The sequence below is a fragment of the Lupinus angustifolius genome, chromosome LG01, assembly GCF_001865875.1.
Source record: "Lupinus angustifolius cultivar Tanjil chromosome LG01, LupAngTanjil_v1.0, whole genome shotgun sequence".
Lineage (NCBI taxonomy): Eukaryota > Viridiplantae > Streptophyta > Magnoliopsida > Fabales > Fabaceae > Lupinus > Lupinus angustifolius.
Window position 1 is genome coordinate 5,732,791 of NC_032009.1, and position 16,496 is coordinate 5,749,286.

The 16,496-nt window shown below is 35.0% G+C and overlaps 3 protein-coding genes across 7 annotated transcripts; 1 reads left to right on the forward strand and 2 right to left on the reverse strand.

Annotated features, from left to right (window-relative positions):
* LOC109348360 (actin-depolymerizing factor 2-like) lies at positions 721–2,746 on the forward strand. Its single transcript, XM_019588762.1, has 3 exons — positions 721–821; positions 1,950–2,215; positions 2,306–2,746. Exons 1-3 carry the CDS (start codon positions 819–821, stop codon positions 2,454–2,456), a joined length of 420 nt encoding a protein of 139 aa, XP_019444307.1. The 5' UTR covers positions 721–818; the 3' UTR covers positions 2,457–2,746.
* Positions 4,750–11,081, reverse strand: LOC109348369. Of its 4 annotated transcripts, none has more exons than XM_019588799.1 (8): positions 10,671–11,081; positions 10,350–10,569; positions 9,297–9,901; positions 8,489–8,774; positions 8,128–8,407; positions 7,375–7,533; positions 5,664–6,125; positions 4,750–5,386 (listed from the first exon to the last, which is right to left on the reverse strand). In XM_019588799.1, exons 1-8 carry the CDS (start codon positions 10,888–10,890, stop codon positions 5,078–5,080), a joined length of 2,541 nt encoding a protein of 846 aa, XP_019444344.1. In that variant the 5' UTR covers positions 10,891–11,081; the 3' UTR covers positions 4,750–5,077. The 4 variants fall into 4 exon arrangements, with proteins under 4 accessions (XP_019444344.1, XP_019444336.1, XP_019444327.1 ...); XM_019588791.1 differs by having other exon boundaries at positions 4,750–5,389; XM_019588782.1 differs by having other exon boundaries at positions 7,375–7,536.
* On the reverse strand, positions 13,643–16,021 carry LOC109348392 (cold-regulated 413 inner membrane protein 2, chloroplastic-like). 2 transcript variants are annotated; one of them, XM_019588816.1, is made up of 6 exons: positions 15,839–16,009; positions 15,654–15,799; positions 15,369–15,464; positions 14,867–14,931; positions 14,130–14,199; positions 13,643–14,035 (listed from the first exon to the last, which is right to left on the reverse strand). In XM_019588816.1, the coding sequence occupies exons 1-6, from the start codon at positions 15,950–15,952 to the stop codon at positions 13,873–13,875; spliced, it is 654 nt and encodes a 217-aa protein (XP_019444361.1). In that variant the 5' UTR covers positions 15,953–16,009; the 3' UTR covers positions 13,643–13,872. The 2 variants fall into 2 exon arrangements, with proteins under 2 accessions (XP_019444361.1, XP_019444354.1); XM_019588809.1 differs by having other exon boundaries at positions 15,654–16,021.

Below are 16,496 nucleotides of genomic sequence, written 5' to 3' on the forward strand. Positions count from 1 at the left end.
TATTAATAATTTGCTAAAGTGCAAAATCAAATTGCTCATGAGTTTTAATTGAACTCCAAAAATATAATTCCTATCAAACTTAAATTAAATTGCGATAGATTAGAGTATGGAGGAATAATAATAATAATAATAATAATATCACAATAATATATATTCTTTTAAATTTTCTTAATGCATGAGAACATTGGCATACATCACTTATAAAATAGTTGTTAATAAATAAATTAAAAACAAAAAATAACATTTTTTTTTGTTAATAAATAACATATTTCCTTACTTTTTAGAATTAGTAGAACAACATCATAACAATATTGAAATATGATATTATATAAATTTTATATCGTAGTGTAATATTACTTACTTTTCATATTTAATAATTATTAATAAAATAATAAAAATGAGTAATAGATAATATAATGATATATATAAAAATGTAAAAGGAGTGGGGGAATGGAAGTGGAGAGCATGATGCATTGATGATCCATCCATATGGCTGCTTTAAGAAAACGCAACAGTTGGCAAGCTTGTAAGTGAATGACGCACACACATCTCACCACTTTTCGCTTTTTCCATGTGAAACAAACATGTATTCTTTCCTTACTTAATTTACAAGAGATATATGTCATATAATACATAATTGATTTACAAATAACACGTGTTATTGTTCGTTTATGATGTTTGATTTACAAGTGATTTATGTCACATTATATCGGATGAGTTAGTATGTAGTAGTCCTCATATATAATTTATCTTCCTCTCTTCTCTCTTCCTATATCTCCTCTTCATCTTTCTCCTTCCATATCGCAACACTAACTAACATGGTCAGTTTCTCTTCCTTTTCTCTTTCATTATTATCTTCCTCTCCATTTTCATTTCTCCCCCAGATCTCATTTACATCAACCACTCTTTATTCTCCAATTTCATCCCTTTTTTGTTTTTATATTTTAATTATCACTTTTTATTTTACTTTACCATCTAATCCTTTTATTCTATGTACAACTCTATGTTTATCTACTGATTCTGGATTCATAAAGGGGACAAATTTTTAGCCACACATAGTTTATTGTAGGGGAAGGGAATAAAATACTATAGGGTGACATGTTAAGGCTGAGGTGTCAGTATGTTACATTCGGACGGAGATCACCTATCTCTAATGGTGTCACACCGTTCCCGACAAATCAGATTTTAACAAATAAAAATGTTACCTTTTGTTTTCAAAAGTTTTCTTTTCATTTATCTGATTAGCCCGGGACTGAGACAGTGATTGATAGGTCACAAGCTTATACCTCTATTTCCCTTGTTCCCTTACCTCACAATCTGTAATGAGTAGAAGTTTTCACAGTATGCATAAATCATCTATGCTGGGCTAGATGTATAAGCTGTTTTCCCATAACCTTTATTGAGAAGTTGACCCTTTCAAAAGGGTGTTCAATGAGGGATAGACAAATTATAGTGGGAAGGTCAAATTGCACAAAGCATAGCTTCAAGAGAGAATATTGTAATGGTCAACAATCTAGTAAAGTAAATTTAACCACTTCCATTAGTGAAGGGGTTTTGGTTACTAATGATTTAAACATGTAATATTGTTTATTTTGGCCCTAAAACATACAATTTGTTTTTACCTGATTATTTTCGACAATGCTGTGCATCTATTAGTTCTATTTGCATATTTACATTACATTATTTGCCATACATATTTATTATCCCCATCCATGAGATTTTGACCCTCAACTTGAAGGAACATCAATTTCACTTTTTAAGTTTTAATTTGTTTTGTCTTTTTTCCTTCTTACTTTAAAATTTTAACAATCACTTGTTGTTTTTTTTCATCGAGTATCAACTTAAATGGCGAAAAAGATTGAGTATGACCATGTGGGCTTGTTTATCTGCTTGTGTTCAGTATCAGCCAAGCCATTTTGTATTTCTATCATGTCTCTGCAATTTTACAGGCAAATGCAGCGTCGGGTATGGCAGTCCATGATGACTGCAAGTTAAGGTTTTTGGAGCTTAAGACAAAGAGGGCATACAGGTTCATTGTTTTTAAGATCGAGGAGAAGCAGAAGCAAGTCATTGTGGAGACGCTTGGTGAGCCAGCCCAAAACTATGATGATTTCACTGCTAGCCTTCCTGCTGATGAGTGTCGTTATGCTGTTTATGATTTTGAGTTTCTGACCGAAGGAAATGTCCCCAAAAGCAGGATATTCTTCATTGCATGGTAATGCTTCTTTTAGGTCCGTTAATTACTGTTGTTAGCCAACCTTGTTATTACTTTTTTATATACGTCCTTCGTTACTTTTATTTGAAGGTCCCCTGATACTTCAAGGGTTAGGAGCAAGATGATTTATGCAAGTTCAAAAGACAGATTCAAGAGAGAGCTGGATGGGATTCAAATAGAGTTGCAAGCAACTGATCCTACTGAGATGGGTCTTGATGTGTTCAAAAGCCGAGCCAACTAAATGGCTATGAATATCGGTGTTTGTGTTGGGGTGAGCCCCTTTTAAGGCTTAGTTACCTTTATGAAAATTTCTAGTTTCTGGGATGGTTATTTGGCCAGTTTATGGTCTCAATTTTCCCAAATTGTGGTATAATGTCTTTCACACATTCAACAACCATGCTTGTTCTCTTGATTTGTGATTTATATATAACATCCTTTGTGTTGGAGTGGCATATTTGTCCTATGTTTACTAGTTCAACTTATAACTGTTTTGTGTGATCAGAAAAAAAAATGGGGTTCATCATTTAGCTGAATATCATTTATTTTCTATGCACATGATAGGCATGGAAAGCTAACTTTCATGCAACAATTTTTGTTGATATTTTTTAGGTGAATATCATTCTATTCTTTGAGTGTTATTCTTTGAAAGTGCAGTGCCATACTTTAAGTTTAAAGGACTAAAGATTTAGCAACTCTTGTGGAACATTGCTTATAAGTTTCAGTTACTTTTCCATCATTTTACTTGCTTGTGATTTTTGGAATTTGTGTTCCCACTTCTCAGTTCAAAGGACACTAATGGCCATATCTTTGTTTATTTGGATACTGGCTGTTTATGGTTAAGCTTTATGATATGCTCATTTTTACTGGAGTTATTGGGTTTCCTTAAGCATGATATTAGGATTTCAATGCCTATTTGTTAAAAAACTTTGTTGGAGAACTTTATGCTGTCTACCTCTAAAGAGATAGTCTCTTGGCTAGGGGTGGGTAGAGATGGCCAATCCGGGCTACCTCTCGGGTTTGAACCGAGCCGGGCAGGTGATCATTTGCATAAACCCGGCAACCAATTTTTAACTCATTTGAGCGAGCTCGTTGTGCTGATTTGAGCTTGATAAGATCAGGCTCCATTTGAAACACTGTTCTAGTCGGTTGGGATTTTAAGAGCTTAAACTTATCTATCAATCAAGCAAGTTCAATTATGGTTTTACATATAGACAATTCCTTAATATCTTATTCATTTGTACGGCGTTAAAAAAACATATCATTTTGGAAAATGATACTATTTCATCAATTGAGTTGGTCGACCTTGCCCTTTTTGATTGCTTTAGTTGTAGCACACCTTGGTTGAAAAAAAGAAGAAAAAAGGTGAAATGGCGTGTTCTTATCTCACTTATACTCATTATATTTTTCAAAGGCTTAAATATGATTTCATTACACATTTAGAGCTCGTTTTGATTTTGACCATGTTCCTCCATTTTATGTGGGTGTTGATTTTCGTCCTCATATTTACTTGGGTGGAAAATGCTAATGCGAAAGGACTAAATATAAAAATAAAGACATGAGATTAAAATCAACGCAACCCATAAATGTAGAGACACTGGTTTTAGTCCTTGTGTTTTTATAAGTATTTAGTATTAAGTCTTTCATGTTAACATTCTCCATCCAAATTAATAATAAGGAAGAATCCTTAAAAACATGGACTAAATTAAAAATGACAGAAGTAGGGACGGAAAATCATATTTAATTATTTTTCAATTGATTCAACTCCTTTCAACTTGCCATCTTGTCTTGCAATAATGCCCACAAGCATCAATTCATACAGTTACCCCAACACAATTGCATTATAAAGAAAAAGGAGTAATGTTAAAAATCATGAATGAAAGCTACTCAATGTGGTTCTGCATCATTGGTTTGAAACAATATCAAATCCTCATAAAGCATAATACGATCGACAGAATAACATTATTTCATGGTGACAAGACAACCTAACAAAAACAGTTTTGACCAAACATAATAAAGCCACTTAGTTTCTATTCTCTTCACAACACCCCATGACGTTTCAACATATCTCATGTTGTTCCAACCCTGGGAAGTTTTGAACGTTGGGTTGCCATTAGATTTTCTCCTCTTCTGCTCCTTACAGAGAGAGATTAGAGATTCCACTAATCATTCCAAATGAGTGAATAGAATCTGATGATGCATGATAAACATTCATCATTGAAGGAATTGATTTTGGATGTCTTCCACTGCTTGACGCAAAGAATGTGCTTTGGTTATTCACTGGAAGAACATTTTCCACCCCTCCCACTAAGCCACACTAATATTTTTTTGAAAAGGAACAAATTCTTATTTTTTGGCGAATAAATTCTTTTAGTTGTTATACTAATTGTTCTTGTTCTCCAATCACATCATTATTTGATATTTTATGTAACTAAAAGAAAGTGATAAAGTATAAGAATAAAAGTTCAAGTGTTGAAAACATAGGAGGAAGGAGAGGTATTTTGAGCCTTTAAAAATGTGAATGATGAAATGGTTGGTTGAAGAACAATTTCTGACAAATGCATAAAAAAGAGCAAAGTCTGAGTCAGATTTGAAGAGGTAGCATCCAAGAAAACTCATCACTATAACCAGATGAGAATAAAGTAAAAATGGAGAACAAAAGTAGTTGTTCATAGTACACCAAATTAGCACACTTAGTACCGTACCTATGTTAAAACATCAGGAGCATAATTATGCAGAATACAACCTCATCACATAGGGCAGCAGCCATAAATGGTCTCTTCAGACCAAATAATGGTAGATAAAGTTTTAGACTGTGAAAACGCCCCCTATAGATAACTTTTTCAACTCACGCCAAGATTAAGATTAGTAGCTGTTGTGCCATAATTGTTGAGTCTGCTTAGATTGTTGGCCTTGAGGACCAGCCAGGGATGCTTCCCTAGGATTCTGCTGCTGCTGCTGCTGATGTTCCAGAGAAATGCCAGCCTGAGATTGGTAGAAATTAGGGTAGCCAAGGGGTCCAAAATGCTGGGATGGCTGCTGCTGCTGCTGCTGGCTTTGCCGAAATCCACCGGCTTGTAGATTCTGTCCTTGGATGCTGTAATAAGCATTGGGAGGAGCTGCGGACATTGTTCGAGAGCCCGCCCCATGGACCAACATGGGAGAATTCTCATTCTGGCAGAAGGGAACACAATCAGTTCATTCCATATGAAATGTAATTAACATAGACAGAAAACACAACCTTGTAACAGACTGATTCTGAAAACATATTTAGAGAAGCAAATATATATAAAAAACATTACATAATATATAATTTCAGTATATATTGAGGAGGGACCAATGCCACACCCTCCCAATATCAGTCCTTGTGCATAAATCCCCAAGAGAAGAAAGTTTAACAGGGAATATGAAATACATTTAAAGGTAAAGCATTTTAAAATGATCTTTCTACCTGCTGGAGTGACATTATATGATTGTTGTCCTTATACTGGGAGTTTAGAGCATCCTCATATCCAATGGTTGTACTGGTAGGGGCAGCAGGTGGATTCAGTGGAAAATTTCCTCCAGGAACGTTGGTTGAACTTCCAAAACCATATCCAGGTGGAATAGCAGCAGACTGAGGCAAGCTGCTGACAGAAATGCTGTTTTTATACTGTGGAAGCAATGCTGCCAGAGTTTGGTGGTATGTACTATTTTGAGCAAAAGCCTGCTGATACGCTGATGGCATATAGGTATAGCTCTGAGGCAAGAATGGATAGCCAATCATATTAGCATAATGTCCCAGAGGAAGGGTAGGTTGGGAGTAGGGATGCACAGCAAGGTGTTGATGAAGTGCAGGTCCAGTGGCAACATTGGCACCAGGCTGAGCTTGTGGATTAGGTTGCAGTGTAGAAATGCTATTTGCTCTTAGAGCCTGCACATCGACAAAGAAAATTATAAGTAGACTGAATTCTTAAGTTCTCCCTCTCCCCAGAACAATAAATCCAAGATACAAGTATAACATGTAGTTCTGTAGACTTAGTTAAAGCATGTATATATATACACACATATATGAGAGAGGCTGAGCTTGGCACAACGTAAGATTGCCGCTTAATTAACATGAGGTCACGGGTTCAAATCTTGGAAATAGTCTCCCCGCTTGCGGGGGTAAGGCTGTGCACATCTGTCCTCCCCAAACCCCATTAAGTGGGAGTCTTGTGCATTTGGTCGCCATATATATAGTGAGAGACAGAGTCAGGAACACTTTTAAGGGACCAAAGTCCAAACTGACTAGTAATCTGAAATTAAAGGAGATGCATAGTGTAGTACTGGCATAATAGCTACTCAACCAGTCACTATTTTGTAGGGGCATTGTATGCATGGAACTACATAATCCTTATGACTAGTAAGTTACCCGCAAATAATATGGCATAGAGACAAGATCGCATTGCAGAAATACATTGATTAAATCAAACACAGAGTGGCCATGGGACAAGAAGACAGATTCTGACACATAATTACAAAAATCCAAATGCTTTATCTCATATGGTACATCCTTTTAAATTGCTAACTGTTTATTACAAACTCTGTAAGGTCATATACAGAAAACACATTAACTGACAATAGATAAGCTCGTATAAAGGCATACATCACTCATCACTCATAGAGCTTAAGCCAGAAAAGCAAAGTGTCTTTTCTTTTTGAACAATTGTTCAGAAAAACAAGTGACTAAACCAGTATAGCATCTTCAGATTTAAGTTGACCAATGGGTGCAAGTCAGAACTCTAATTGATGTCACAAGGTAGTCAAGTGAAACAGTTGATATGTAATACACACGAAACACCAATGTTGCACTATAACATAATAGCTGGGGAGAAATTTGTGATTCCTTAACGATGTGATTACCATTAATGCTTATTATTTGTTGACGAGAATTATTTGGGATACAATTACAGCCCTTTAGCCAACCTCACCTAGTGGGATAAAGGCTTGGTTGTTGTTCTTACAATTACAGCTCTTTAAATATAATGTAAGCATGAATTCTTAATTCCATTGCACATTTTCTGGTTAAGAATAATCAAATACTCTCGAAGCCATATGATACCAGGTTTTACTTATATCATTTGATCTCTCTGAAAAACATTTATGAAAAAAAACTTAAATAGGCTAGAGCAGAAGTGCACCTCTGACATGGTTATAGTTGCACCACCAATCGAGGACACACTGTTGCTATATTTAGCAGGCACCTGTTGTTGCACAGGGAAGGGTGAGTATGGTATATCCTCCCTTGCCATTTGAACCGTCGAACCCAACAGAGCACTGGGCAAAGAATTTGTGTATGCCTGCTGCAAAAATAGCACTAGAAGTTAGATGTAGATAGAAGAGTTGATAGATATATTAGTATTAGACGATAATGTTAGAAACCACAGCAATACCAGTTATTAGTTATTACTACTTTAAAGCAACAAACAATCAGCATCAATATATGGTTTTATGGGGTAATATACATTATAATAAGGTAGGGTTTGAAACTTGAAGATTTAAGCAACTGAGCACTGAAATTTTACACTCCACTAAAATTACCATTATAGGAAGCTCATGTATCACCACAGCAATAAGAATGAAACACCAAAGAGGCATATGTCCAAATTCCCATTTCCACTATTGAAGATAAATATAAAATGGGCCATCAAAATTTGAAGTTATTTGTATAGTTACACCACTTCTCTGGAATGAAGGTTTTTAGAGAATAAGCTTGACGCACTCTCAAAGGAAGGGAAAACCGCACAGCACCAACCATCCTCCACTTCCAACATTAAAATATTTCAAATTACATCATTTTAGAACCAACCCTATTTCATTGAAGACACAAACTAAGAACCATCCATGAGTATTTTGCATATTGTGTATTGTTACTAAAAAATCTAACAACTTACCATCACACTAGAAAAGGGGGACAGGCCCTGCAACTGGGAGCTTGCCTGTGAATGAGGAAAAGCACCATCTGATTGTTGGGCATTTTCATAAGTATAAACCTGGGAAGATGAAGGAAACGAATATTGATTTTCTTGGACAGGTTCAGTGGGTTCAGATTTTAAAGACTCTGATTGTGAGACAGAAGAACGCTCGTAGGTCCCAGCACCCACACCAGTTCTTTGAACTAAATTTCCATCTGAAGAAGTAGTAAGATGCTCATCCCCATAATAGTCAGCATTTCTGCAAGAAAAATGTCTTGAATTAAATTAGGAATAACAAGAACACTGCAGCAAGTATACTTAGTACTATCTAAGCACATACCTAGCATCTGAGGACCCAATTATTGAAACATCTTGTGCTTCAGATGTATCCTCCAAGTTATTTTTCAAGGGCCTAGATGCATGTGTCTCAGATTCAGAAAGGGCAGCATTGTTTGCACATCCAAAACTTCCAAAACTCAGATTCAGGCATTCTGGAGTATGGAGTTGTAAGTGATCTGGAATTACTACAGAAGGACTTTCCTCCTCAGATTCTGTCCCTTGATTCTCTGCGTGTAACTTTAGCTGCTCAAAGTTTGCAGCGACTGATGAAGCAGCAGCATCTTCAGCTGAAAGGAAGGATGTTAAGAATTTAAGAGTTAGAGACCACATGCAGTCATGAAATTCAAATAATAATAACAGAACAACGCTTTCTAAACCATTAGAGAGGCTATACAAGACATCATGTCTAATACACAAGTATGAATATTAGTAATACAAGAATGCATTTTTAACCATTCACACATATTAAGAGTGAGAAACAAAAACAAAATGAACCAACAATACAGTAATTCAGGCTTCACTAACATCCCTCAGGACACATGTTAAGAAGTCAAAAATATAAATTATGACAATAAAAGTGCATCTAACACTTTCTTATTTAAGTAATTATGATTAGGGTGAGTGAAAAAATGCTGTTTTAATTTCTAAACGAGTCCCCTAAAATACAGACAACAGACGTGAAACAACACAAAACAGAGGGATACCAAGCAGATGATTGATGCTACAAGCGCTTTAATTATGTGACAGCTAAACATGCTATAGAGAACATATACTTTTAATCGGATAAAAATGATAAGCATCATAGTTACCTTCATTGTTATCAAAAGGATGCCGATGAGGTTGGTAGGAATCATTGTCCTGATAAAAGTTAGGTTCTTGATTATCTTCCACTTTGCTTTTAGCGGATGCAGAAGCAGATTGTACACTGTCAGGATTCTCAACAGGAACCTCTTCAGCTACATATTCATTATCATAAGTCTCCTGCTGCCAACTCCCTTCACCAAAGTTAGATGAGTTTGCATAGTACTCAGAATTAGGAATGACATCAACAACAGAGGATGCGGAAAGAGCTGGTTGATGCTCGATAGATGAAGGCCACTCATTAACAGCTGGTTGATGCTCAACAGATGATGGCCATTCATTAACATCCGGTTCATGGACAGTAGATGATGGCCATTCATTAACAGCAGACTGGTGCTCAATAGAAGGCCATTCGTCATGGTTTGTGTCTGAAACCTTGGAAGCACGACCTTGCTGATTTGAGGGACGATTCACAGCGACCTGTGGCTTGCCCATCTTGACAATGTCAGCCATCGATCGCTGACCAGGGTTGCCCACCCACGGAGAAGATTGCACTGGAGCATGTTGTGTTGATGAAGGTACTCCATCAAACACACCAACAGAATCAGTTGACCTAATTGACAAACACATATTGATAACCATAAGAATACATTTAAAACTACACATGGAATAGTATATAACCTTCCTATAAAGCTTAAGAAACATATATTTTCGCATTCTTTAAAATTAAAAAAAAAAAACTTATTTCACAAACACTTAGGGTCCATTTATTAGTTGGTTTTTGGAGGGCATGGAGGAAAGAGAAAGATTTGGGAGCCATGAAATACACTTGGTTCTCAAACCTTCCATTCTCATTCATTCCCATCCAAAATCAAACTGACAAACAGACTCTTGGAGTGTGTTTGCGAGTTGAATTTCGGAGAGGAATGAAGGGAAAAAGGAGACTTGTGAGCCATTTTAAATACAATTGTGAGATGGCTCTAAAGTCTTCTCTTTCCATTCCAAAACTGGACTTGCAAACGTACTCTCAAGTAATTATCGGCGGTGTGATGGTAGTAAACCTGTAGGATGGTGGTTGGGTGTTGTTGAGAGTATAAACAGGAGGCGGCGTTGTTCCGCTGTGGTGTTCAATCTTAGGAGCCACTTTTCGAGGAGGAGCCCTAGCAGAAGCAGGGGCACGAGTGTAATTATTATTATTAGAAGGACGAGCCCTTGAATAATAATCATTAGTCGCATCTTTTTTCTTATCACGTTTCGTCTTCTTCACCTCATGAAAAGGATCTACAAATAAAATACGAATTTATAATCAAAATCAATAACAATTATTATTATGTAATGTAACAAGCATAAGAAAATTGAAGGAAGTAACCGTCACAACGAACCTTGAGATAAGAGACGATTAACGGCTTCGTCAGGGTCCATGTTACAGTCTTTGAGAGTCGCATAGATCTCGAGGTCATTCATGTCTTTTACTATTTCCTTCAAGCTTTGTACCATTTTCCGTGATGACGCTGGTATCGCACCACTGCCGCCGCCGCCACTTCCTCCTCCTCCGTTAATGTGGCTGCCACCGCCGCCGATGCTGCCGCCTTTGCCACTCATCGTTAGTGTTTAAACTCACACGCGCGGTTATGAACGATGAACGATGCTTATGGTCGCGTTCTGAAACTCTCGCTGTTTCTCTTTCTCTGTTTCGATTTGATTGCACCAAAACGGAAACCCAAAAACCCACCTTCCCCACTTTCCGCTTCTCCTTTTATCTCTCCCTCTCACCCCTTTTCAATTTTATTTTATTTTTTTTAGTGGGATTGTTTTTTATGTTTATTCTAATTTTTTTATAATAAAGAAATTTATTTGATTGATATTTGCTATGTTTCTTTGTAAATCATTCTAATATAGTCGATAGATCAAAATAAACAAATACAATATAGTTACGTTTCTTTCAACATTATTTTACTCACCAATCACTAGTAATATTATCAAATATTTCTAGCTCAATCAATTAATTTTAAGATGAGTATGGTACTTGATGGCCTAGTAAATTCTATAATATACACTTGTTTCAATTCGAACATTTCTTCTCCTTTCTGGGTCTATAGAAAAAGAAAGAGAATTCAATACTTGTCATGAATATATAAAGAGGACAAAAAGTATTGTGGATATCTTTCCTTCAAAACAAAACAAATGGAATTAGGTTTAGTCAATTTGAAGCCTTAATTTTACAATTTTGATATCGTTTTTCTGGTTCAATTTTCCTTGGAAAAGGAGCATCTCATATATTTGAATTCAAACCATTTTATGGACTTTCATAAATTCGAATTTATGTTGGATGAAGATTAGTTACCTCAGCTTTCTATTTAAGATTTCATTATGATTTGTTGAGATAAAAACACAACAAATATCTATGTTCCCTTTTCTTTTTTATGTAGGCATAAATATTCTTAACATTTTATTTAGATTATCTTAAACACTATTCAAGTACTTTCATGTTTATTGATATTTTTAAGGTCGTTCAAATTCAAACCTATCGAATAAAGAAACTGATAATCACTCTAAAAAACTGGGGGAAATTGAATTTGTTTGAATGATATTGGACTAATTTTTATAAAATTAATTGATTTGATTTTTTATTCCAATTTCAGGAATCTGAACCCATACTTATTATATATAGACATAAAATAAAGATGATTTTAGTTCTAAATCTAATTAATCTTGCAATTGATAATCTAAAGTGTATGTTTTTTTTCTTCATATTTGCTAATTGCTAAAAGTGTTATTAGTTAACACTTTCTTATTATTTTTTATCTTTTGAAATAGACACATGTTTTTATGTAAACTTAATATTTTAAAAGTGTACTATTATTTTTTATCAAAAGCCGAACCAAACAACATTAATTTTTGGACCAAAAATGAACCAAACGGCGTGTTATTTATGTGATTGTATCATATGTTCATTATTTCTTCCTAAAATCAATCGAAACTCAGAACAAACACCCCTACTATCTTCTACCCAAGCACTTGATGGTGAATGATTTTAGTGATCACCAAATTAATTCACATCAATTTCGTTATTTGTGATCCCAAGGATTGTAGCTTTTATTTATTGCGTTGTTTTTGAATGGGGTTAGGCTGTGAACAAATTCCTACTTTATCATGTCTATTATTTTGAGCTTTCTCTAATTCAAACTACAAAATTACATCTAACACTATTGCAGGTAGTGTGAGCTGCCACTAATCTATGCATCAGCATAAGCACCAGTGTGAGAATTTGCAGCAACTATATCTCTTATTAACCCTATGATGAATAAAACATAAAGAAGTAATTACATGTATTGTAATATGTAATGAAAAATGTAGCTTGAGCCCACAACACCATTTGTCAGCTCACCATGTCCACCAGCTCCTATGACCGGTGGCAGATCAATCATCTGAAAGTCTCGATGCCGCGACATCTGCTTCTTGTTCCTTGCTGATGTTATTCCCATGTTGCTTGGCTTCACTTCACTTAGCAATTATATGCAGGAATTCACCCAGTATTCCAGCAGTTTTTGCAAGATTTACCATTAAAACTACTAATATCTTTTATTCATGTATGGCTGTAATAAGTTGAATGTAAATCCCACAAAAGTGCTGGAACCAAAAAAAGACTCACGTTCTTGTAGGAAGTTTCTCTGCTGTATTAGATTCTCTACCATTGAGAATCCCTGTATCTAATATCAAAGCATGTCATTTTATTGTATTGTTTTTACTTCTAGCGAACAGAATAACCATGAGTGAGACACCAAGTCAACCAAAACCTTAAGACAACTGTTCGTCTTTTCCACTTATGAAGTCTTTCACTCATCCCCTCATATTCGATGTGTGACTTCACATTATATATGCAACAATCTCCCCCTCAAATGTAGGTGTACCAGATATAGGAAGAGTGAAAAGTCATAAGTAAGATACCATGTCTTGAACCAAAACTTCAAGGCAACAATCCACTGATTTTTTTTTCCACCTATAAACTTTTTCACTCATCCCTTCGAATGTGAGATTTCACACTTTATTATACATACATCAGTTAAAGTTGAGTAAGTGTTCAGAATAAAATCAAAATAACTCCCAAGGTATAATGGAATATGCAAACCCCTCTATATTCAACTAGAAGGAAAAGTAATTCCGCATTTCCACTATTGTTTTGGGCTAGAATCATGGTAATGCCATTAACCATGAAATGGCAAATTTAAGGGCAGTTGGTGGACCATTTCTGAATAAAACATAATTACGCAACATTATTTATACTCGCAATCTCAACGATAGCATCATAGAGAACTTATGCGAGAATTGAAGCCCATTCTGACATCAACCCAAGATCGAAAATCAGATACAGATACAACAATATATACAGAATATCAAGTTCTGAATATCAATTTGTACCATCACATGAATACAAACTTCATTATTTGAATTAATAAAGAACTAAAAGTACAATATCAAGTGTCTAATATAATACATCACCTTTTTCTTGCCATTAATATCACCATTCAGACACATCTTACTCTTATTTACATCATACTATTAGTCTATTATTTCAAAGCCAACTCAGATGAGAAACAACAAAGATGCAACAGTGAGAAAAACAACAGCTAAGGTGGCAACAATGGAACCTTGGTCAACTGATTTCTGCAAGCTTGTTCTTGAGAAATGCTGGTAAGCCAAATACACCGCAATCAATGACGAAACAATAGCACCTTCTTTTGTGCCCCTGATGATGACAAAGATGTTGAAGCATTTAATACTAAAAAAGAGAGATAAAAGATGCAATGGCTTGACGGCATCCAAAAGATGGACATTTTTACCTTAAATTTGTAGCCTCATAAGGAGCTACAATCACCAAGAGGAATGCTAAAAACGGTAACTCAAGTTCACCTGAAAATAAAGAACATCCAGCAGATAATTTTTCTCTCTTTCAATTAATGTTCATAACGCATAAGTGTGAATAACAAAATACACAACAATTGTTTATATTACACTCTACAATCAATATTTCCTTTCTTGTATTTCACAGTTTATACTAAGGAGATATAGATACTGACTTAAGGTTCCTAAAACAATGTATGGATCTAGATAGGGGCGGATAGAGGAAGGGGAAACTGAAAGCCCTGGCCCCACCGTACTCCATATACTTTGCTCATTCTCATGTAAATATACTCAGTCAATGTGAAAATATTTTTTTCTACCTGTGTTGTACAACCTACATTAGTTATTGCTTCAAATAATTAAGCACTGTCATCATTTACTTATATGTTTGTAGACATAAATATAAAGGCAACATAATGATATTTAACTGATTCTCCTTGCTGAAGTAAATTTTTTATTATCCCACAAAAGCAGTATAGTAAGAGATGATATAGTCCAAGACAATATACGTAGAAGTGAGTCAAAGCAATGGGTTTTGAGACAGGTTTCACCCCAATGTTTTCTTGATTTGTCCGAAGTCTAGATATGGTGATGCTGAGATCTAAATAGATTATAGGGTATCCATTGCTATTCCTTGATGAATTATTTGATGGGCATGAAAGATCTGAGAACATACCAGGAATGTAGAAGAAGAGACGAACCAAAAGTGCTAAGAATGCTGACCAAAGACCATATCTACCTCTGCATATAAAATATTTTGATGAAAATAGGGTAAAAAGAAGAGTGATGAAAAACAGAATAATACTCAAACCAAAGAATGAATCATGTGATTGTTGAACAAAAAGAGGAAAACATATTCATAACTAATTCACCATATACTATAGGAGAGTGTAATCTTTTCTCTATCCAGGGAAAAAGCTACTCTAGATTGAGCTTGATTGTTAAGTGTATATTGAGCAAATAAGTGAATGTCCATTCTTGTTTAGTTAAAATGCATTGACATTTATGATCCGTTTGCGAGGTTAGTTTTGGAAGGGAGAGAAATGAAATGGAAGGTTTCCAAGTCATCTCACAAGTGTACTTCATGGTTCTCAAACCGTCACTTTCCCCTCCAAAACTTAACTCGTAAATGAACCCTTAAGGAGCGGCAAAAAAGTGAATAATGAATGATGGCATACTTGATCCAGGAAATGACAGATTGAGGTGCTTGCAAAGCAAACAATGGAACAATAAATGATTTCTGCACAGGTGTCCCCCTTGCCAATATTAAAACCCTACAACATTCAAAATATACATCACTTCATTAAGATCAGGCTCATAGTTATATAATTCTTACCATAAATAATATCTTGTAAAATTAATGTAAAAAGTGATATGCAGTAATAAGTGGCTATCATCAAACTTATATAGACACATAATTAAATGGATATAAAAAAGAAGTGAAATAAAGAGAAAGAACTTACACAGAAGAAATAGTAGAAATCAACTGCAAATTATGATTATTGAAAGGAGCAGCATAGCAAACAGCACTAAACCCACTTCCTCTGGTGCCAATTCTCGACTTCATCATCCTTTCATTGATTGGATTGAAAGTGTAGGAAGAGGAAGAAGAAGAAGAAGAAGAAGAAGAAGAAGAAGAAGAAGAAGAGCGAGAAAGAGAAGGTAGACGAAGAAGATTTGGTGATGGCTTCTTGATCCTACTCTGAATCTGAATGTTCTTGTAGAGAGAGAAAGTGGTTGATGAAACTTGAACTGAAGACATTTTCTTTCTCCTCTTTTTTTTCACTCTTTTGTCTTAGATCGTAGCAAATATCAATTCTACATATGTGTTGCATCGTGAAGGTGGGGTCTCTAATTTATTTATGATTATCACAGGTTTGGCCCCACTTATGGAAAGAGAGATTACTTGGTGAATCTGATGATAAACCATACTGAAAATGTTAGGAACATGGTTTAGAGAATTATATTGAAAATTACCGAAATAGAAATATGTCGTTGAAAAATGTAAGTTTAGGTGAATATTTTGTTTGTTCATGGTATAAAAATTAGATAGAATGGAATCGGACTTATATGATTTGGTTAGCTACGATACATTGACTTATTTACTTTCATCTAAGATTAAAAAATTATAGTGTAAATACACTGAGACATTTTACAAAAATAAGTATCAATTGCATAAGTATAAAAACAAAACAGTAAGTTGAAACTCTTGGAAACAATAAATATCCTATAAGTTTATTATTTGACAATAAGTCTAGGATAAGTAATAATAATTATAGGCTTGATAAGTATAAATTTTACATATT

Bases quoted from the DNA above. Each gene is read 5' to 3' on its own strand.
- LOC109348360 (XM_019588762.1), top strand. The intron at 2,216-2,305 runs GTAATGCTTCTT...TTTTATTTGAAG, and splicing joins AGGATATTCTTCATTGCATG to GTCCCCTGATACTTCAAGGG.
- LOC109348392 (XM_019588809.1), bottom strand. From the start codon at position 15,952: ATGTCTTCAGTTCAAGTTTCATCAACCACTTTCTCTCTCTACAAGAAC. The intron at 15,465-15,653 runs GTAAGTTCTTTC...TGAATGTTGTAG, and splicing joins ATTTCTACTATTTCTTCTGT to GGTTTTAATATTGGCAAGGG. The intron at 14,932-15,368 runs GTATGCCATCAT...TTTTATATGCAG, and splicing joins TCTGTCATTTCCTGGATCAA to AGGTAGATATGGTCTTTGGT.
- LOC109348369 (XM_019588774.1), bottom strand. From the start codon at position 10,890: ATGAGTGGCAAAGGCGGCAGCATCGGCGGCGGTGGCAGCCACATTAAC. The intron at 8,775-9,296 runs GTAACTATGATG...CCTTCCTTTCAG, and splicing joins TCCTTTTGATAACAATGAAG to CTGAAGATGCTGCTGCTTCA. The intron at 8,408-8,488 runs GTATGTGCTTAG...TTTTTCTTGCAG, and splicing joins ATTGGGTCCTCAGATGCTAG to AAATGCTGACTATTATGGGG.